Below are 22819 nucleotides of genomic sequence, written 5' to 3'. Positions count from 1 at the left end.
GCAGAGGGCAAAGGCATGGATGACAAAACTGGGTGTAGAATGTAAAACAGATATCTCTTGAACTTTTGAATTAATGGATGGAAACAGATACATACCCAAATCCATGTCTTTTCTTAGATAATTTTTTTTCTTAAATTTATTTTGGATTATTGAATATTTTTTTGTGTGGCATTTAGTAACCCGACCTTCGGGTTAGTGTGATGGTTACAGAGTCATGAGATTGATGATGCTTCCCCTGTTTTTTGTCAGCTTAATGTGACACTAAATAATGATATGATGTAGTATGAATCCTGCTTTCATAAGGTTTCAAGAGAGGTGGATTGGAGTGGGTCTTAACCTTGGTTATCTTCGGCATGAACTACTCAAACTCTATACTCAGAATTTTTTATTTTTGTATAAGATGTTATATTGGTTAAGGCTTTAATAATCTTAAGTTGAGTATTGTGAGCTTATTGCCCTGTTTCTTTCTCTTACTTGGCTTTTTGATCGGTCATGGTGTTTGAATGTAACATGATTGGTGCCTTATCGAGATTGACCATAGGACAATCTATCGAGATTGACCATAGGACAATCTATCGAGATTGACCATAGAACAATCTAACGAGATTCATTGGGTGCACTGTTTATAAGCTGTTGATTTTTACTGCTTCAAATTAAGTTAAAATATTTTACTTGCAATGCTGACAAATCCTAGAAAATTACAATCTGATCAACTTTGACATAGTAAAAATTACAGGCATAAGAAAAATCATTTCCAAAAAAAATAAATAAAGTCAAGGTCTGGGTCAGGGACAGGGTCAATCAAGGCCAACCTGACCCTATCAGGGTCAATCAGGGCCGGCTCGGGTTAGGAAAAACCCTGGCAGAGTCGGGTCAGGGTTGAGGGTTTCTTGGCCCTGCCATGGTTGGGTTGGGTCAGGGTTTAGGTTAAGACCTCTAGGGTTGGGTTAGGGTTTAGGGCAGGCCAGGCCCAACCCGACCCATTGACACCCCTATTGTGAGCCCAAAACATAGTTCTAGTCTCGAGACTCCTTTTAGGCTCCATCATGAGGGCAGTCTTATCTTTTTCCTTTCCCTAATCCCTAATTCCTATATGTTTATCATTCTTCTCCCTTGGTGAATACAGTTGACTCTTGGCTGCTGCAACTCTTTTCTCCCTTCTTCTTCTTCTCCTCTCCTTCCCCTTCTCTGATTTCTGCAGGTAACAGTTCTATTTCATCGTTTTGGGAAAACCTATGAAACTCGTGACGTAACCTGGAGCTTCTACAGATTGAAATCTTTTTTCTCCTATTCTATATTTCAACTTTGTATCTTTAGACCCGTTCAGTGAAGGTTTCTTTGCTAAAAAAAGTCTGCTATTGTTAGTAGTTTATTATTCAGTAAAGCATGAAGAATTCAACTTCTTGTGCTTGATTAGATGTTGGGTTGAAATATTTTAATTTGTTCCTTGTTCAGTGTTTATCGAATATTTTCGCAAGCTTCCTCAAGTATTGAATAAGAGTTGTTTCATTTCGTCACGAATATTTTCACTCTTTTTTTTTTTTCGAGTTGCCTGACCCTGAATTATTCCTTATCTCACTTTCTGGGTATTTCTTGAGCATAAGTCTTTCTTGCGCTTTACTAATTTGGGGTTTGCTTAAATCTATTGATGCAGGTCTTGTTTGCGACTATCTGCGTTTGATATTTTCATCGTGTTATTATGGCAACGCGTAAGTTCACAAGTTATTTATGATGTTGTTCGGAATCTAATGTGTTTATCTGAAGCTTACAAGTGCTTACGGGGTATTGTATTATTAGAGTTGAATGAATCTAATGTGTTTATCTGAGGCTTATAAGTGCTTATAGGGGTATTATAATGTATTATTAGAGTTAAATGAACAATGGCCCTGTATGGATTTTGTCCAACATTCTATATAATCCATAAGGTGGTCTCCACTTTGAAAATCTGTTGTTGAAGCTTTTCCTAAAGACTGAAACCACACAAAAACATAAATAAATCCAAGGACATATAGGAGATTTATTCTTCCTCTAATAAGAATCATAGAGGAGCCAAATTGCCATAAAAAAAATCAAAGTTAGATGTGGAAATATGTGTTTTCAGCTTCATGGTTTTCAATAACTGAATACACATTTGGTGATTCAGGCAGCAATGAACATAGAAAACGAGGGAAAAAGAAAAAGAAAAGGGACTGTAATCACCTTACTGGAATCATTTGAGTCCCTAAGGAAGTCCTGGACCAATGTACGAAGGACGTGCATTTTACTTTATATATTATTAAAGTTCAAGCCAATACTTCATAGTCATTTGTAGAAATTCATTCCATGAAGTTGTACGCGTTATTCTTTTCTTCCCCTGCTATTCTATATCTCATGTAAGTGTTCATGCTCCATCATGGATATGTCTCAATTTGACCATTTATCTTTGGGCCTGTGAAGCTACAGAGCTCACAAGAGCTTCCTTGATGTTTCACAGGGTGAAATGTTTATAAAAGACATAAAATACAGAAACTAGAGTAATGAATCATAAGTTCTCAACTTTACTCTCATTTTCCTTCAGCCCAAAGTGATAGGATGTGCACTTTACCCTTTGCAAAGCTGATACTACCAAGATAACTCATTGATATCTTTTTGTGTTTGGCTTAAGAAACTGGGAAATATTGGAGTATAATTGGACTATTCTATCATGGAAACTTTCCTATATTCCTACAAAAAATGTTTAACTGAAAGAGCCCTTGGGATTCACACTGCAAGTGGTCTATTATGGCCTGCTAAACTATCTCATTTACTTCTGTCAGTGTATATAGAATTCTGGAAGTTCAGTAACAGCTTCTTCTACTCTTTTGAGATCTTTGAAGATGGGAAACCCCCTTTATTGTTAACACCTTAGAGATAGGATCTACTGTGTTTGCATTCTCTTCAATGATTCCACTCTTAATTTCTCTCCCCTGCTTCTTTTTGGCCTGAAATGCAGTTAGACTTTCAAGATTCCATTATTCCCAATGGGCTAGAGTAGTGGTTTGTATCTCTTGTTCATTTGACATTTGAGGAATGGAATTTTGTTCATTTGAAAAAAAGAACAGCCCCTGTATTTATCTTCCTTTTTCTTTTCTGTGTGTTCATTGACTCAAGTAATCTGGTTAAGGGGAAGTTTAGATTCATGCCATGGACATGTTCCTGGTGCAACTGTTGTTCCTTAGAATGGAAGCTAGGGAACAGCGGGAACACTGGGAGTGCATCCCTACATGAACCCAAACAGTCCCTACTAGGTTGTTCAAGTCTGTGTACCTTGTGTAGTTTACCTGAAAAAGGAAGTTCAATTGGCAACGTGAGAAGCTTTGATAAATTGATACTGTGTAATTGACATTGAATACACCCCTCTTCTTTTCCCATTCTTTCCCAACTTGCTTTGACTGCCTTATTTGCGTGGAAAGTAGGCATTGGAAGTCTGGAAGACCTAACATCCCAAGTTCTTTTTGGCTATTCTTTGATGAGTAACATAGCCATGCAGCTAAAGTTAAAGTATAGACAGTTTTTGAACAGGTTAAAAACTGTTTTAGAAATTGTGTAGGCATCTTTCTCGTTTTTGTTTCTGTTCCATTTTTCTCATCCCTGCCTGATGATATGAGAAAATGGCTCATTTATGGGTATATAAGTAAGTAAAATGTTCCAAATTCATTTTATGTTTGTCTTATTGTATCTTATCATTCCTTTTATATATGCTGTTTAATGTTTATTACTCTACTGTTTGACATTTCTGAAGATAATTCTTTTATATGATGAAACCTGTGCAGGACTCCAGTTTGAGAACTGCTGTGAAGTAGGGGTTTTCTCCAAGTTGACCAATGCATATTGTTTGGTTGCCATTGGAGGTTCAGAAAGCTTTTACAGGTTAGTATGTTCATGCTGTATTAACCTAACTTTCTTTCCATCGCCATCTTGTGTTAAGAATATGATGATGATTTTCTGATTCTCTTGCAGCATATTTGAATCTGAGCTAGCTGACGCTATTCCTGTGATTAAAACATCCATAGGAGGCACTAGAATTATTGGTCGGCTATGTGCTGGTAAGTGGTGGAACTATAAGATCATTTATGTTAGAAGTGGATAACCAACTTTTCAATTTTCACAATATGTTTTACTCATGTATTGCTTATCATGGCAGGAAACAAGAATGGGCTTCTCTTGCCACACACTACCACTGACCAAGGTAAACTTTTACCACCATAAAGTCACTGGAGCTGTAGATTTTTTAAATTTATTTAGCTTTTTTAAATGAATAAAGGAATTATTAAGAACAAAACAAAGAAAAATTTAAACAAACACAGCCTGAATAAAACTGGTGAACAGAAAAAAGCGACGTAAAATGATTAGGATGGTAAAGAAGGCCCACATAAGGTTGTTGTGTTCTGAGTAATGCAAATTGATATCCAAAACTAGGAATTCAAGAGGTAGGATTTGCATGTTTTGAACTCCAAGTGCAATACGGCAGATAGAAAAATAGAAGCAGATATGAACGGGGGCAGAAGTTATATAACAGAATAACACATAGCCGATAAATAAGTAAGAAAACAGAATTTAAACATAAGAAAAATATCAGAAGTTAAAATGGACAGATTTGAAGAAAGAAAATTTTGATTAATCTGAAAATAGTAATCTATTGCTTCTTGTAGTATATCAGATTTATCAATTTAAATTGAAAATTCAGAAATCTCCTATGATATTAGGGTGCTGTTAGCTAAGAAAGGGTTGGAAAACTGACTTGAATAATTGAAGGAAATAAGAAGATAAGTATAGAAACAGATGGGGTGCAGGACTCCACCTGCTGTGACCTAGGAATCCACCTGAGGTCCTTGCTAATCCACCTAAGTAGAATGTAAGAAATCCATTTAACTTGTAGAGAAATCAATTTCCGCCTACATGAACCACATGGCATAGACAACAGAAACAGTATTGCTTCAATAATGAAATTCGTATGCTTGAATGTCTGGTATATAGGTATATATAGAACTCTCAAAACTCGGCTCCCATCATGACTAGAAATTGCCTAATCCTAATACAACTCAATCTACTATTTGTTCCTCCAATAATAGACTGAAAAGAACGTAAACCAACTATTAAACTGATTAGGAAATAAAGAATAACTACAGCTTCAGCATTCTTAATGAAAATAGGGCCAGATTAACCAATTTGACATTCAATTCTTCATGCCACCAGGAAAAAAACTTAAATTCTGTATTCCTCAACTTGACCCAAATTATCTGCCCATTAAAGTGGCTTGTTACAAAGAATACCCTTGGGACCAAAGGCCCAATACCTATATAACCCCATCCAAGGTTTATTTTGACTAAACTAAGCCTTTTTCTCGGATTTCTTGCATTAATATGCTTTATAGTTTGAATAATGCAAAGTCGACCTCGAACCTGGGAAGCCAGCGGGAGAGCGATTGCAGTAGGATCAATACAATAAAAGGAACAAAATTAAATAACTGAAACTCTTTTTTTTTATTACTATTTGTTGGATAACCTAGGGGGGTGAATAGGTTATCACTAGTGGGTTTTGCCTCTTTTTCGATTAGTCACACAAGTAGGTGAATTATGAATTAATTGATTATAGCGAGCATAAGTACATGAGGCACAAGGTTTATAGTGGTTTGACTTCAAGAGTCTACATCCACTCCTCTCAACCAGTCTGACTTTGTCAGGCCGGTTGGTGTAGAAATGCCCAGTTTGGGTTGTTTTTGCTCTGGTCTTTTGGGGTATTTCCAATATTGGTCCTTTCATATATTTTTGACCATTTCATGTCTCCTTGGGCATCTCCTAGGGTCCATCTAGGCTTAAGACATAAATAAGTATGCAATGTTATGAGTGTGTCCTCTTTTCTTTGTATCCAATCTTATTCTTCAAGCTTGTTTCCTTCTTTGTCTTTAGCTTTGCTTATTTTCTTTTACTTTTCTTGGTCTTATATATCACCATTGCATTTCTTCCTCATTTGAGTTACTACAAAATATCATACTTGAATAGAGGGTTGTGAAACATCTTCAATTGTTTGTTATCATCAAAACTTAGTTGAAATCAACCTAGGAAAGTGGAATTTCCCAACACTATTTTCTGTTTATATATGAAAGAAGAACATCAAAGGATAGGAAAGAAGAAGAAAGGGATATATAATGGGTGATACGAGCAGCAGCTATCTCAGCCCATCATCCTCTCTCACCCAGGGCTTCTAAGCCACGGTATCTAACCGTTGCCACATCTCACAGCTTCATCAATAGCTCTTTTTCTTCGATCTCTGTCTCTTTTCTGTTCAGCCACATATATGTAATTATAATAGAACACCCCAATCCTTGAGTAAGAAACTAATTAATAAAATCTACAAAATTGAAACTAGACTCTAACTAGGATTCCCAATTAGGATTACAACTCAAATAGGAAACTAAACAACTGTCCAATAATAAAAATAACACCAAAAATCAATTCCTTAAGCCAGCAGTTCATATCAACCCCCAAATCACTGTTCACGTGAACACAAACTTTTTTTGGGGGGGGTTCTTCATGCTTTGATCTACATCACTGAACCTGTTTACCATTTGTCATTTGTAGGTTAGCTGTAGAATGCCAGTGCCTAGGTTTGATTCAATTGCAATTAGCTTAATAGTGACATTGATTCACCAAGTTTGGAACTTGGAAGGTTGATTTTAGTTTCTCAGTTCAACATCTTACATCATCTTTCATGGAAAAGGACAAGAAGAAAAGGAGCATCCATATTTGCTTTTCTTAGTTGGATGGGCATGTAGTGAAGCTGATGCAGATTCATCACGAAATAGGGCTTGTTTCATTGGGAATAAGTCTAGGGTTAGGTTACATACATGTTGGGCCTTTGATCCCATGGGTTTCTAATGTAATAGGCCTCTTTTATAGGCCTAAAATATGGGTATATAGGTTGCATACGGGATTAGCCTAATACTTAGTTTATTTTTATGTTTTTTAATTGAACCGGTTCAAATTGGTTGCATCCAATTGGTTCAATTTAAGTGATCATGTGACTTGGTTAAGTGGTCATGTGACAACTTAATTGGTCATGTGATGTAAGTTGGGTTGGATTAGGACTCTATAAGTCCAGCCATGTTTTGAGTCTATTTCCTTTAGTATTCTAGTTTCCTAGTCAGTTTAAGTTACCTAATAGGTTAGGGATAGGGTTAGGTCATTCGTTTTTAGTGTCTAAGTCTATTTTTGAGTCTTCTATATAAGTTTGTAAGGGAGGCCAGCATTACATACGAATTTGATTAATAAAAATTAGCTATATGCTTGCTGCCATTGCTGCTACTCTTTGTGAGTGTATATCTTTGTGGATCTCAAGGTGGTAAAGGGTAGGTGGACTCCTGTGACTCTTGGCATTGTGAAGATCGGGAGGCTCTTTCAAATCATCAAGCTGCTGCCATTGTCCTACAATACAAAGAGTTTGAACCTGTTTTCTTATTTTAAACATTCTTCTATCATCCTTCATCTTCCCTTAGACCTAATCCACAGTCCACTCCATCCATCAAACCCTAATTCTCCATTAAACCTGCATTCCTACCTCCACTAGGATTCCCCCATAACTCCTGATTTAGCCATCAATTTCGAACCCTACTCCCAGCCTATATTCCCCACACCTCTACCTACACTCGGCCTTAAACCTAGCCGTTAGTCTCCTCTACAACCCCTCCATTCCTCCACTCCATTAAACCTCAAACCTGCAACTCAATTCTGTCTAGAATTGCAGAATTTTAAAACCTTCCCAAATTCAATTATTTTTATCCCATAATAACCCCCTAGACCTGCATATTAAAGTCATATAAGACCCATTCCCAAATTCCCATCCTAAACCCTAGAATTAGCCTAAAACCTAGAGCTGTCCATTCGAACCAGCAACCCCTTTTGCTATTGATCCTGTTGTCTGGCTCCTAGTAGGTCTCTTACCTATCTAGGACTACATTAATTGGGGGGGTGTTCTTCTTCATGCTTTGATCTACATCACTGAATGTGTTTACCATTTGTCATTTGTAGGTTAGCTGTAGAATGCCAGTGCCTAGGTTTGATTCAATTGCAATTAGCTTAATAGTGACATTGATTCACCAAGTTTGGGACTTGGAAGGTTGATTTTAGTTTCTCTGTTCAGCATCTTACATCATCTTTCATGGAAAAGGACTAGAAGAAAAGGAGCATCCATATTTGCTTTTCTTAGTTGGATGGGCATGTAGTGAAGCTTGTCCATAGATATGGTGGACGATTGTGGTAGTGTCAGCAGGGTTATTCCCAAGACTTGTGATGACTTCTTCTTTAGGGGGGCATCTTGTTGTCACTAAAATGGTGAAGTGAGAAGTTCTAACCTTCTTTTGATTGCCCCTTGTCTTATTCCCAAAAGTTGATTTAATGTAGGGGTAAAAAACGTTTTCAAAATAATTTGAAAGTGACTAGTCATTATTAAAATCTGCTCATTTTTCGAGTTGGCATGTGAAATGACAGGATTTACCCTCATTGGAAAAAAGTGTGTTATTCTAAAAGGGCAAAAAAAAGTAAGGTTGCAACCTTTTTTTTCATCACCCTTGGTTGCAACAAGATTTTTCTTTTCTTTAAATAGAAAAGAAAAAGCTTCTCAGTCTTCAACCTATATTGGTATGATAGCATGATATATGAACTTCATCTCTTAAATCTTTATGAACCTAGTGTCTCAACATCTGGGATCCTAAAATCAAGAAATGAACTATAGGTGGATTTGGTTGCTGGTTCTAACTTATAATCAGTTGGAAGATATGCAGACAATGATAATATAGGTGATAATTTCTGGGATTTTTATTAAGTGCACTTACAGGGCAGACTGATATTGATGAAGAAGAGGAATTAAAAGACTAAGGGGTAGGTTGAAGATGACTTGGGAAGAAGTAGTGAGAAGTTATGAGTGGCTTTGGGTTGACAGCAAACATGGCCTTAAATGTTGTTGAATGGCGGAACAGGATCCAACCCCACAGTTGGGAAAAGGATTTGGTCAGTGGAGTTGTATGTGTTTTAGGGTGGTTGGGCTCTCTCTTGTACTTGGGAGGTTTTCCAGAGTTGAGCTAGGTTTGTGTTTATGCTTGTAAATTTTTCCTCCTTAGGACTGAAATCCTAAAGGCTGCACCCTTGGCCCCAAGCTGTTGGGCTCAGGAGGAGAAACTGAGAAAAGAAAACTATCCTCGCTATCGTAAACAAGTATGTCTTTATGTTACATGAAATGACAGTCTTGTCAAGACAAACACAAAGTAAATAAGAAGTGGGAAAGCCAGAATAGGGAGTGTGTATGTATATTTACTGTCTGGAAATATAAATATATTGTTTGACATAACATCTTTGCTTGCTTATTTATTTATTCCATTCTAGAGCTTCAACACTTGCGGAACAGCTTACCAGATCAAGTTGTTGTTCAACGCATCGACGAACGTCTCTCTGCTCTTGGTAATTGCATAGCTTGCAACGACCATGTTGCTCTTACACATACTGATCTTGACAAGGTAAATTTATTATCATTCTTGGGTAACTGTTCTTCCTGTACAAAATCTGTGAAGTTTGAATTTGAGTGGTAATTAAGTCTCTGCATGTTACTTCCACAAAAGTAGGTGTTGCGTGTTAGAGGCTTTGTAGTGATGTAGCTTTATTTTCATTTTATAATTTGCTTGGGGTAATTTTTATCAGGAAACGGAGGAGATGATTGCAGATGTTCTTGGTGTTGAAGTGTTCAGGCAGACGATAGCAGGAAACATTCTTGTAGGCAGTTACTGTGCTTTCTCCAACAGAGGTGGATTGGTATGGAAAAAAATCTTTCCACAGTTCATGCTTGACAAGCAGTGTATTCCTTTGACTAATCACTATGAAAGTCTGATGAAACAGGTCCACCCCCATACATCCATTGAAGACTTGGATGAGCTTTCTACTCTCCTGCAAGTTCCTCTCGTGGCTGGTACAGTTAATCGAGGTAGTGAAGTCATAGCTGCTGGTATGACAGTCAATGATTGGACTGCATTCTGTGGGTCAGACACTACAGCAACAGAGCTTTCTGTCATTGAGAGTGTCTTTAAGTTGAGGGAAGCCCAACCAAATGCCATTGTTGATGAAATGAGAAAATCGTTGATTGACAGTTACGTCTGAGGTTCCAATTCGCAATTGTTGCGCAGGTAAAATGCAAGAATCTTTTGCTTATATTGCAAATCTTATAATGGAGTTGTGCTATTTTCATTCTTAATGGTTCAGTTTTTGTAACTTACTACGGTGGATTCTTGTATGTAACTCTAATTTTTTATTGGACAGGAGTTTGACATTTGATGCATACTGATACCAATACATGCAAACTCTTCTTTAGTTGGACCCCTGAGATGAACGTCTTGCGACCCAAAATTGCTTTTTGAAAGAAGTCTAAAACTTTTCATTCTCTCGAAGAAGGATTATAATGATCTGATTATGTATGAGTGGCAATATAGCATACCGTTCTTAATTTTAAGGTATATTATTATCCTCAAACGGATGGGATTTGGAGATCTTTCTAGGCCTTCCCCCACCCTCTCCCAAAAGCATGTATTGCCTTATTTGCTTCCAAAAATCTTCCCCCCAAGCATGTATTACCCTGTTTGCTTCTAATATGGTGCTTCAATGATTTACAAAGAAACATTTCATGGTGAAGATAATCTAAGAATTGGTATTATTAATATATTTTGATTCCCAAAACTTTATCCGGGTTATTATTATTTTTTTGGTGCAAATCTGTTTCTTGATTTATTCATTTGGATGGTTTTATGGATGAGATCATCTATTTCTGCCATTTGGAAGAGTGACTTGAAAATTCTTACCATTGGATAAATTTGGGTATGCGCTAAAGTGGTCTCATGTTAAATTCCATAAAGCATGATAGTTCAAGCAGGGTATTGTAGATTCTCTGCGGCCAGATTGCATGGAAAAATTGGCGGTCCACCGATACTGATACGAATCAGCCATACCGATTCATCAAACCAATTCATCAAACGATGCTTTATACTGAGAAGGCCTCAATTTGTTGCATATAATCTACAATGTCACTGCAAGCTCCTGCTAAGATGAAGGCACCCGATTCATTCCTTGTGATCAAACCCTTTGTTTCCAGAATTTTTATCACCTGTGGTTTCCCTGCCCGTATGGTTCCCTAGTGCTTCTAATAAAAAGAGGGTAGACCCCACCCGGGTATTGTTTTGGGGTTGAATGGTCATTTCAGCTCCCTTATGAGAGGAATTGCACAACTGTATCGATCAGAACCTCAGGGGATAAAGGTCCCTTGTTTCCATCACCTGTTCTTTGTTGAAAGTACATGTGAATAGAAGAGGTATGCTTCTCCACACAAACTGACAAATCAATTATTATTTAGAGGATCATATGTGGATTGGAAGGTTACATAAACTCGCCATCCCTACTACTATAAGTCTATCAGTCCAGATCCTTTGCATGTATGTGCGTACGAGTGAGAGGTAACCACCAGTCCCATTTTAGCCATTTACAAGAGGAGGAAGGGTATTAATGGAATAAAAAAAGACAAGTGATTACCTTTCACATGTACGTTCAACTGCACTTAGTGATCCATTAGTCCATCGACCTTAAGAATTGATTTGAAACGGACAGCATCCTGGGTTTTAAGGTGTGAGCTTGAGTGTACTTTTTTCTTCCTTGAGCTTGGCACCGTTGGATATTAGCACGTCGATGTGTTGAGCTTGCAAAGCCGCATTGCAGTGTTCTTGATTGAATTTTTGTTTGATAAAAATTTTGATCCAATTCATTAATCTTTGAAACTCTCTTAAACAAGACGTGGTCCCGTTGCTACTGAGTAACTGTTTCCTTAGGTCTATCATTCTCACAAGATTTGGATCTTCTCCAACGAGGCACGCGTCCAATGAGCATCTAATGTGTGCATCGAGATGTGTGTTGACATGCATCTTGATGCACATACAATAACCCCAGCTGTCAGCTGGCTCATTGGGCTCTCCAATGCTTTGGAGAGGATCATGATTCCTTTCTCACATGCATCCAGGGTGCAAAAGTAGGAATTTAGCTCGTCTCCAGGGAGCCCAGCACTCCTAGGGTGTTGCCAGCCATTGAGCTGTGCCTGCACACATCCCTAGGCATGCACCAAGATGTGTGTGGCACAACTCAACCATTAGATGCCTCCTAGCAGCACCCTGGGCACACGCCTCCCTAGAGACGATCTTGATCCAGTCAGAGTTTAAAAAATGGGTAAAGCGGATCAGGAATCAACCGATTCTGTGACCGGTTTTGACCGATTATATTTGATTCAAATTGGGGATCGGCACTTAAAACAAAACCAATTTGCCAAAAAAAAAGAAAAAAACTTAAAACAAAACCAGACAAAACGAGTAGCTTGGCGGGAGAAAAACAGTCCAAAACAAACAATAAATTTGGTGGGACCGGATAGGCGCTCTTGCGTTTCCACAGAGAAAGTGAGAAACCCTCATGAGAATGAGATAGGAAGAGAAAGATGACAAACGTTGCCAGCATATGCTCCATACGTTCTACCGATCCAAATTTCCTGGTTTTCAAACCATCATCATCTATTCAGCAACATCCATGGCAGTTTCTCCACCTCAGAACCCACAAAAAATTACTTTCCAAACCCTTATCCCAATAATCTTTTTTCACCTCCCTCCCTTCTATCTCTGCATCAATTTCAACTCCGTACCCAGTTCCTGCAAAATTTCCTTCCCTAACTTCTTCTTCAATGGCAAGTGAGCTCCCAGGGAGACGCAACTCCAATTCCCAGCTCCTGGAAGAGCTTGACGCGCTAAGTCAATCCCTCTACCAATCCAACCCCACCACCCGAAGAACCGCCTCCCTTGCTCTACCCCGGACCTCTGTTCCCCCAATCTCATCTACTATTGCCGCTGCTATCACCAAAAATGAGGACGACAGACTCGAGCCCAGGCCTCGTTCCAGGCGCATGTCCTTGTCACCATGGCGATCCCGGCCGAAGCTCGATGATGAAGAGCAACAGGACAGAGCGACTATGCCGTCTGACCGGCCGCAGCAGTTGAAGAAGTTTATCGATGATAAACCTGCTTCAGCTGAAAAGAAGGGAATCTGGAATTGGAAGCCGATTCGAGCTCTTTCTCATGTCGGGATGCAGAAGTTAAGTTGTTTATTCTCTGTTGAAGTAGTAACTGTTCATGGTTTACCGGCATCTATGAATGGGCTTCGGCTTTCTGTTCGTGTCAGGAAGAAAGAGACCAGAGATGGGGCAGTACAGACGATGCCCGCTAGGGTCTTGCAGGGGGCAGCAGACTTCGAAGAGACTCTCTTTGTCAAGTGCAATCTCTATTGCAGTAGTAGTGGTGGCAGTGGAAAACAGGTGAAGTTTGAGCCACGGCCATTCTGGATTTATGTCATTGCTGTTGATGCTGACGAGCTTGATTTTGGAAGAAGTTCTGTGGATTTGAGTCTCCTGGTTCAGGAATCCATCGAAAAGAACTTTGAAGGAACACGGGTTCGGCAATGGGATATTAGTTTTGATCTGTCGGGAAAGGCAAAAGGAGGAGAATTAGTCCTGAAATTAGGATTCCAAATTATGGAGAAAGATGGAGGATCAGGAATTTATGGTCAAGCTGTTAGTCCGGGAGCCGGTAGAGGTACAGATTCCTCGTCTTCTTTTGGTCGTAAACAATCCAAGTCTTCCTTCAGTATTCCCAGCCCAAGAATGTCTCGCAGAATGGAACCCTTAACTCCTTCAAAGACTAGAACATCAATGGATTTTCAGGCAATGGATGACTTGAATCTTGATGAGCCAGCTCCTGCTCCTTCTACTTCCTCCTCCATTCAGAAACCCAAAGAGATGGAGCCGGACATCGATGACTTCGATCTTCCAGATTTTGAAGTTGTGGATAAAGGAGTTGAAATCCAAGACAAAAATGAAGCAGAAGAGGTAAAATCTGAAGACACTTCAGATGGGAGATCAGTTTCTAGTGAGGTTGTTAAGGAAGTTGTGAATGATCAAATCCACCTAACAAGATTAACAGAGCTTGATTCAATCGCTCAGCAGATCAAAGCTCTTGAATCTATGATGAATAGTGAAAATTCAGTTAAAACAGAGGATGAAACTGAATCACAAAGATTAGATGCAGATGAAGAAACGGTAACAAAGGAATTTCTACAGATGCTCGAGGACGAGGAGGCTAATGAATTCAAATTTGGTCAACCTGACATTTATACACTCAAACTGGAAGCTGCTGAAGAAGATGCAGCGGCTGAATCCAAAGTTTTCCTGTCAGACCTTGGAAAGGGCTTAGGCTCGGTAGTCCAGACAAGAGATGGGGGTTATTTAGCTGCCATGAATCCTTTCAATAATGAGGTAACTAGAAAAGAAACTCCAAAACTTGCGATGCAGATCTCAAAACCATTGATTCTTCCATCACACAAATCCATGAGTGGGTTTGAGATCTTTCAGAGAATGGCGGCTCTTGGAATTGAAGAACTGAGCTCAGAAATCCTATCTTCAATTCCAATTGATGAACTGATAGGTAAAACAGCAGAACAGATAGCTTTTGAAGGCATTGCTTCAGCAATCATCCATGGAAGGGACAAAGAAGGCGCTAGCTCAAGTGCAGCTCGTACCATTGCAGCAGTAAAATCCATGACAACTGCAATGAGTACGGGCAGGAAAGAGAGGATCTCGACCGGAATTTGGAACGTGAGCGAGCAACCAGTGATGGTGGATGAGATTCTAGCTTTCTCAATGCAAAAAATTGAATCTATGGCAATCGACGCTTTGAAGATACAGGCAGACATGGCAGACGAAGATGCACCTTTCGATGTTTCTCCACTTGTTGAGGGTACAGAAATAATCAGGGGGAAAGATCCAAGCCACCCCTTGGCCTCTGCTGTTCCGTTTGATGATTGGTTGAGAAATGGAGGTCTAACTACCTCCAAAGGTGATCCCGGCAAGCCAGAAATACTCACACTATTGGTGGTTATCCAGCTAAGAGATCCATTGAGGCGGTATGAGGCAGTAGGAGGACCAGTAATCGCACTGATTCAGGCCACACATGTGGATTCGACAGGGTCCAAATATGATGAGGACAAGAGGTTCAAAGTAGTGAGTTTGCATGTTGCAGGTTTGAAGGTGAGGGCAGGAGGGAAGCGGCCTCAATGGGATGCTGAGAAGCCACGACTAACTGCAATGCAGTGGTTGGTTGCATATGGACTGGGTAAAGCACGAAGGAAGGGCAAACACATCCAAGCAAAAGAACAAGATTTACTCTGGAGCCTTTCTTCACGCATAATGGCAGATATGTGGCTAAAGTCAATGCGAAATCCAGATGTAAAATTCCCCAAGCAACAATAGCTGTAGCATGTATGGTCACTTTAACCTGCATCATGTTTCACTACATATGTAAACATGTAATAAGGAAAATGTATGCTTCGGTACACATGTGATCATGTAATAAGGTAAATGTATTTGTTCATACAAGCTTTCCTTCCCTAGTAGATTGTGCTAATGCAAATAAAAGCATAAGAATTGGTGTCTAGGAATGGTCCTGTAGCTTGTTGGAGTAATTTTGCGCTTACTGTTTGGTTCCAATTGATATAAGTCATCATTAACTTCCTATTTGGCATGAACAAGAGCGGATTTCTTTTTGCCTTTTCTCTAACACCTACACAAAGTAGAAATGAGAAACAATGTGAGAAAACCCTGTTTAGCAGTATCATTTATGATTATGATTCTAAATAGGAAGCGAGAATAATATAGGTATTTATCTTCCTTTTTCTTTTCTGTATGTGTCCATTGGCTCAAAAATCCAGTTAGGAGGAAGTTTGGATTCGTGCCATGGATGTGTTCCTGGTGCAACTGTTGTTCCTCAAAATTAGATTCAACATTCCAAGGAAGCTAGGGAACACAGGGAGTGTTTCCCCTACATGAACCCAAACAGTCCCTACTAGATTGTACAAGTCTATGTACCATATGTATATTTTAATTTTTACCTGAAAGAGGAAGCTCAGTTGACAACATGAGAAGCTTTGATGAACTGATACTTTGTAATTGGCATTGAATACTCCCCTCTTCTCTTCCCATTCTTTCCCAACTTGCTTTGACTATTTTATTGCTGGGAAAGTAGGCATTGGAAAGACTGAAAGTCTAGAAGACCTTAACATTCCAAGCACTTTTTGGCTATAAAATGGTGAGTAACATAGCCATGAAACTAAAGTTATGTTATAGATCTAAGAGGTTTTAAGTATAGACAGTTTTTTAACAGGTTAAAACTGTTTTAGAAATTGTGTAGGCATGTTTCTCATTTTTGTTTCTGTTCCATTTTGCTCAGCCCTGCCCCCATGATATGAGAAATTGGCTCATTTCCGGGTATATAAGTAAGTATAATGTTCCAAATTCATTTTATTGCTGTCTTAGTGTATCTTATCAGTATTTTTATATGTGCTGTTTGAGGTTTAATACTATACTGTTTCACATTTCTGGCCTGCACATTCAAGATTCTTTTATATGATGAAACCTGTGCAGGACTCCAGTTTGAGAACTCCTGTGAAGTAGGGTTTTCTCCAAGTTGACCAATGCATACTATTTGGTTGCTAATGGAGGCTCAGAAAGCTTTTACAGGTTAGTATGCTCAAGCTTTATAAAACTACCTTTCTTTCTGTTGCCATCTTGTGTTAAGAAGATGCCGATGGTTTCCTGAGTCATTTTCTGTATTTGAACCTGAGGTAGCTGATGCTATTCCTGTGGTTAAAACATCCATAGGAGGCACCGAGGCACTAGAATTATTGGTCGGCTATGTGCTGGTAAGTGGTGAGAGCTATGAGTTCATTTAGGTTAGAAGCTGATAACCATCCTTTCAATTTTCACAATATGTTTTGCTCATGTATTGCTTATCATGGTTGGAATCAAGAATGGGCTTCTCTTGCCACACATTACCACTGACCATGGTAAACTTCAACCACCATAAAGTCACTGGAGATGTTTTTTTCCTTTTCTAAATGAATAAGGGAGTTATTAAGAACAAAAAACGGAAAAATTTAAACAAATTGGTGACGGAACAAAGCAATGTAAAATGATTAGAATGGTAAAGAAGGCCCACTTATGGTTGTTGGGTCTGAGTAATGCAAATTGATATCCTTCCCAAAACTAGGAATTCAAGAAGTAGGAATGTAGGATCTGCTAGGGGTGGAACTCCAAGCGCAAAAGGACAGATAGAGAAAATAGCAGCAGATATGAAAGGGGGCAGAAGCTAAATTAGCAGAACGATACATAGCAGATAAATAAGTAAGAAAACAGAATTCAAACATAAGAAAAATATCAGAAGTTAATATGGACAAATTTGAAGAAAGGAGAACTTCGATAAATCTAAAAAGAGTAATTTGTTGCTTTTTGTAGTATATCAGATCTGTCAATTAAAATTGAAATTCAGAAATCTCATATGACATGAGGGGTGTGACTAGGCCAAAACAAGAAAACAGAGTAGGTATGTGAAACATGGAACTATGGCAGAGAATAAAGTAAGAAATAAGACTATAATTTGAGAGAGACTGATAAGGAAGACTTTGGTAGTTGAATGGGAAAACAGGAGTGCTGTTAGCTAAGGAGGGGTTGGAAAACTGTCTTGAATAATTGAAGGAAATAAGAAGATAAGAATAGAAACAGAAGTGGTGCAGGACTCCATATGCTGTGACCCAGGAATCCACCTGAGGTCCTTGCTAATTCACCCAAGTAGAATTAAGAAATCCATTAAGCTTGTATAGAAATCAATTTCCACCACCATGAATCCACATGGCATAGACTAAACAGAAACAGTATTGCTTCAATAAGGAATTTCGTTTGCTTGAATGTCTGGGTATATTGGTATATATAGACTCTCAAAACTTGGCTCCTAACATGACTAGAACTTGCCTAATCCTAATACCACTCAAGCTACTACTTATTCCTCCAATAATAGACTGAAAAGAACATAAACCAACTATTAAACTGACTAGGAAATAAAGGATAACTACAACTTCAGAAATCTTAATGAAACTAGGGCAGGAATAACCAATTTGACTTTTAACTCTTTGTGCTACTAGGGAAACTTAAATTCTGTATTCCTAAGCTTTACCCAAATTATCTGCCCATTAAAGTGACTTATTACAAAGAATACCCATGGACCAAAGGCCCAATACCTATATAACCATATCCAAGGTTTATTTTGACTAAAATAAGCCTTTTTCTCTGATTTTCCTGCATCAATCTAGTTCATAGTTTGAACCTGTTAACCATTTGTCATTTGTTGGTTAGCTGCAGAATGCCAGTGCCTAGGTTTGATTCAATGGCAATTAGCTTAACTAGTGACATTGATTCAACAAGTTTGGAACTTGGAAGGTTGATTTTAGTTTCTCAGGTCAGCATCTTACATCATCTTACATCATCTTCCATGGAAAAACGACAAGAAGAAAAGGGGCATCTAAATTTGCTGTTCTTAGTTGGATGGGTGTTTAGTGAAGTTTGTCCATAGATATGGTGGATGATTGTGGCAGTGTTAGTAGGGTTATACTAGAGATGTAAACAGATAGTCGAAAATCCGTATTCGATCCTGGTTCGTATTCGTTTATGAGGATTCGTATTCGGAAATTCACTATCCGGAAACTATCTGAATCCGTCCGAAACTAATCAAATACAAATATGGTAATCCATGTTTTCGACCGATTATTATCCGATTCGTTTAGCTATCCGACGGTATTAAAATATCCGAAATAAAATATTCGTATCCGTCTATCCGTTTAAGTTGCCTTCTTGGATTTTGTATTTTATTTATAATTATAACTTAGTAGCTAGTAAGTTAGAAAATATGATTGTTTTATATATATTACTATTTGACTATGATAGATGTTATCATATACCTATTAAAAAAACATATAAAAACAAAACAAAAAGTAGAAATACATAAAAAAATGTAAATAAGACAAAAAAAAAAAGAATTAGGAAAGCCAAAAGTCTAGATGGAAAGCCAAAAGTCTCGATGGAAAGCCACAAGTAAAAATGTAAATAAGACAAAAAAAAGATAGGAAAGCCAAAAGTCTCGATGGAAACTTGGAAAGCCAAAAACCTCTTTGAAAACTGAAATCTCGGATTCTCGGTCTCTCAACTCTCAACTTTCAAGACTCTCAAGTATAACCCTAAAGCTCAATGTTCTCTTTGCCTTCCATTCGTTGTGACTACAAATCTACAATCCCTCTCTCTCTGGTTTCATATACATATCGTTTCATGCATTCCTGCGCACATCTTCGTTGTTACAAGAGACGCTGTTCGCATGCGCAATCACCAGAGAGCAAATGTCGAGGTAAGTCTCTCTCTCTCTCTCTCTCTCTCTCTCTCTCTCTCTCTCTCTCTCTCTCTCTTCTCTGTTTCATATGCATCGTTTTCTTCTTTATAGCATTACCCTTGATGCCATTTCTACCATTATAATTTCTAGCGAATCCATCTCTTGGATCGTCCTCTGAAGTCCCAGAACTCATTGTTCAAGTTGTCGATCTCAAGCTTGTCGGCAACAGATTTACATGAGTTTCTATCTTTCAAATTCTGTTTTTTTTTTTTTTAACTGTATGAATCTGGTTGTTGTATGTTGGATTTGTTATTAGTCTTATCTATAGTATCACCTATTGCTTATATTTGTTGGGTTGTTCCATATTCGGATACTGTAGGTTTGGTTGGGTTTTAGATCAGGCTTTTCTGCTTTATTATATTCCTTGCATTTTATGTATTATGTGATACAGGATTTCAAATCGGTTTGAAAAACGAAGTGTAATGAAGTCATTTCTAAGAAGAAATAAAGCTCAATAAATAAAAAACAGTAAGCGGACAATCGGATAGAAACATTCGGATATTTGGTATCCGCTAAACGAATCGAACCGGATAATATCCGGAATCCGTTTAACAAGTCGAATTCGAATTTGATATTGTGTTATTATATTCGGCGGATATTCGGATCGAATTCGGATAGCGGAATTGTAAACGAATTCAAATTCGGATAGTACCCAATCCGATTCGAATTCGATCCGTTTACATCTCTAGGTTATACCCAAGATGTGTGGTGACTTTTTTTTTAAGGGGCATCTTGTTGTCACCAAAATTGTGAAGTGAAAAGTTGTAACCTTTTTTTGATTGCCCCTTGTCTTATTTCCAAAAGTTATTGTAGGGATAAAATTGCTTTTTCAAAATAATTTGGAAGTGACTCGTCATTATGTCATTATTAAAATATGCACATTTTTCGAATAGGCATGTGAAATGACAGGATTTACCATTATTGGAGAAAAAAGTGTATTATTCTAAACGGGCAAAAAAGTAAGCTTATGTTTTTTTTTTCACCAACCTTGGTTACAATAATATTTTCCCTTTCTTTAATTAGAAAAAAAAATCTTCCCTGTCTTCAACCTATATTGGTATGATAGCATGCTATATGAACTTCTTGTCTTCAATCTGTGTGAACCTAATGTCTAGACATCTGGGACCCTAAAATAAAAAAAATGCTACTTCTAAGGAATGAATTATGAGGTGGATTTGGTAGCTGATTCGAACTTCTAACGAGTTAGAAGATCTAGAACCAATGATAAAAAAGGTGATAATTTCTGGGATTTTTTCATTAAGTGCACTTGCAGGAAGACTGATATTGATGGAGATTAGAGGAATTAAAAGACAAAGGGGTAGGTCGAAGATGACTTGGGAAGAAGTGCTGAGAAGATATGATAGGCTTTTGGGTTGACAGCAAACATGGCCTGAAATAGAGTTGAATGGCCGAACAGGATTCAACCCCACAGTTGGGGAAAGGATTTGTTCAGTTGAGTCTGTGGTCAGGGTGGTTGGGCTCTCTCTTGTACTTGGGAGGCTTTCCAGAGTTGAGTTAGGTTTGTGTTTATGCTTGTAGGTTTCTGTGCATATTACTTCCACAAAAGTAGGCATTACCTGTTTGAGGCTTTGTAGGACGATTGATTTGCTTGGGATAATTTTTATCAGGAAATGGAGATGATGATTCCAGATGTTCTTCGCATAGAAGTGTTCAGGCAGACAATTGCAGGAAACGTTCTTGTAGGCAATTGCTGTGCCTTCTCCAACTCTTGCTTGACAAGCAGTGTAATCCTTTGACTAATCACTATGAAAGTTTGTTGAAACAGGTCCACCCACATACATCCATTCAATACTTGGATGAGCTTTATACGCTTCTTCAAGTTCCTCTCATTGCTGGTACTGTTAATCGAGGTAGTAAAATCATAGCTGCTGTATAACAGTCAATGATTGGACAAAATTCTGTGGGTCAGACACTACATCAACAGAGCTTTCTGCCATTGAGAGAGTCTTCAAGTTAAAGGGAACCTTAACCCAATCGTCGATTGACAGTTATTCTGAGTTCCAATCCACAAAATTTGCGTAGGTAAATGCAAGATTATGTTGCTTATATTGCAAATCTTATAATGGAGTGATTACGCCTTTTCATTCTTAATGGTTCAGTCCTTGCAACTTACTAAGTTGGATTCATTTATGTATAGCTGAACCCTAAATTTTGTTGGACAAGAGTTTGACACTTGATGCATACTGAATGTAGGTATCTTGTTCCCCTCCATGTAAACAAGAGAATAAAGAGGGCCGGGGGGGGGGGGGGAATTGACATAATGAGTCAGCATTCAAACAACTGCAATCCAGGGCTTTAATAGATCACATGAGCTTAGGGTCTATTAATATAGGTGTTTTCAATTACAAGAAGCATGCATTCTCTAATAATTTTTAGAGAAACTATTGTTTTTGTTTGAAGAACTAAGATCATTGAAGAACAAGTGATTTTTTTCTTTTATAGTTGGTAGTTCATACAATTGAGATAGGTCATGAAATTTGACATATGGTCTATCATTTGTATCCAATTGTCTAAATGATCAATGAGCAATGTAACGACAACAATGAGTAAAATGTCGAGTAAACTTTCTCCTACGCTTATATTTGGCTTGTTTTCTTCTGGTACGAGTCATCATGGTGAAGATAATCTAAGATTTGGTGTATTATCTATATCATTTGAATTCCCAAAACTTTATTCACGTTATTATATTTTTAGGGTGTGCGTATTTCTAGACAAGCTCGTCTAGATTTCTTTAGATAGAATCTATTTTTTAGTGATTTGGAAAATTTTGACCATTAGATATGGAAGGAATGATCTGGATTGACCACATGTAATCATATTTAAATTCAATCATTTACCCTCCCGTGTATGTCAATGTGTCCCCTTGTCATCCATTCACCCTCTTGGTAGTTTTAAAATTTTTATGTTTTATCCTCATTGAAGAAAAAAAATGTGTGTTATAAGTGTAAAAAAGTAAAGTTATAGATAGTAACTCTACTTTTCTGTCTTTTTAACATTACACCATTTTTTCCTAATAAAGGTAAATATTGTCATTTCACATGTGTATTTGAAATATATGCATCACAATAGCACTTGTTAATTTTGAAATAATGATGTGTCACTTTCAAATTAGGACAAAGTTTTCCTCCACTATGTCCCGCCACCATCCTTAGGGTTCACAAACCCCTATAGGTTTTAGTATGTTCCCCTAAAAAACCCTCCCGATACCCGTGCGCATTTGAACTTGCCTTAGTGAAAGGGATGAAGGATAACTTGGTCCATCAAATTATGTTATATCCTTAAAAGAATTTTTGGCAATAAGACGAAAGACAATTAAAAAGACACTACATCTATAAGGTGTATTCAACACGTCCAATAAATTAAATCTTAATTTTTACACAATTAACTAGATTGATTTTC

At 38.0% G+C, this 22819-nt stretch overlaps 2 protein-coding genes across 5 annotated transcripts; both read left to right on the top strand.

Annotated features, from left to right (window-relative positions):
- Nucleotides 1-1338: 1338 nt before the first annotated feature.
- Nucleotides 1339-21334, top strand: LOC122661520 (eukaryotic translation initiation factor 6-2). 2 transcript variants are annotated; one of them, XM_043856937.1, is made up of 8 exons: nucleotides 1363-1709; nucleotides 3792-3888; nucleotides 3979-4064; nucleotides 4163-4207; nucleotides 9396-9526; nucleotides 9708-9818; nucleotides 9903-10186; nucleotides 10320-10505. In XM_043856937.1, exons 1-7 carry the CDS (start codon nucleotides 1700-1702, stop codon nucleotides 10158-10160), a joined length of 738 nt encoding a protein of 245 aa, XP_043712872.1. In that variant the 5' UTR covers nucleotides 1363-1699; the 3' UTR covers nucleotides 10161-10186; nucleotides 10320-10505. The 2 variants fall into 2 exon arrangements, with proteins under 2 accessions (XP_043712873.1, XP_043712872.1); XM_043856938.1 differs by lacking the exons at nucleotides 9903-10186; nucleotides 10320-10505 and adding an exon at nucleotides 21186-21334 and having other exon boundaries at nucleotides 1339-1709.
- Nucleotides 12519-15593, top strand: LOC122661517 (protein PLASTID MOVEMENT IMPAIRED 1). 3 transcript variants are annotated; one of them, XM_043856934.1, is made up of 2 exons: nucleotides 12519-13392; nucleotides 13495-15593. In XM_043856934.1, exons 1-2 carry the CDS (start codon nucleotides 12766-12768, stop codon nucleotides 15379-15381), a joined length of 2514 nt encoding a protein of 837 aa, XP_043712869.1. In that variant the 5' UTR covers nucleotides 12519-12765; the 3' UTR covers nucleotides 15382-15593. The 3 variants fall into 3 exon arrangements, 2 of the variants coding, with proteins under 2 accessions (XP_043712869.1, XP_043712867.1); XM_043856932.1 differs by having other exon boundaries at nucleotides 12519-13952; nucleotides 13989-15593; XR_006332896.1 differs by having other exon boundaries at nucleotides 12671-15433; nucleotides 15474-15593.
- Nucleotides 21335-22819: the final 1485 nt, after the last annotated feature.

The sequence above is a fragment of the Telopea speciosissima genome, chromosome 5 (assembly GCF_018873765.1).
Source record: "Telopea speciosissima isolate NSW1024214 ecotype Mountain lineage chromosome 5, Tspe_v1, whole genome shotgun sequence".
NCBI classification, from domain to species: Eukaryota; Viridiplantae; Streptophyta; class Magnoliopsida; order Proteales; family Proteaceae; genus Telopea; species Telopea speciosissima.
Note: the sequence above shows the minus strand (reverse complement) of the source record. Positions and strands in the feature narration are given on the sequence as shown.

Bases quoted from the DNA above. Each gene is read 5' to 3' on its own strand.
- LOC122661517 (XM_043856932.1), top strand. From the start codon at position 12,766: ATGGCAAGTGAGCTCCCAGGGAGACGCAACTCCAATTCCCAGCTCCTG. The intron at 13,953-13,988 runs AGCAGAAGAGGT...CACTTCAGATGG, and splicing joins GAAATCCAAGACAAAAATGA to GAGATCAGTTTCTAGTGAGG.
- LOC122661520 (XM_043856937.1), top strand. The intron at 3,889-3,978 runs GTTAGTATGTTC...ATTCTCTTGCAG, and splicing joins GGTTCAGAAAGCTTTTACAG to CATATTTGAATCTGAGCTAG. The intron at 9,527-9,707 runs GTAAATTTATTA...AATTTTTATCAG, and splicing joins CACATACTGATCTTGACAAG to GAAACGGAGGAGATGATTGC.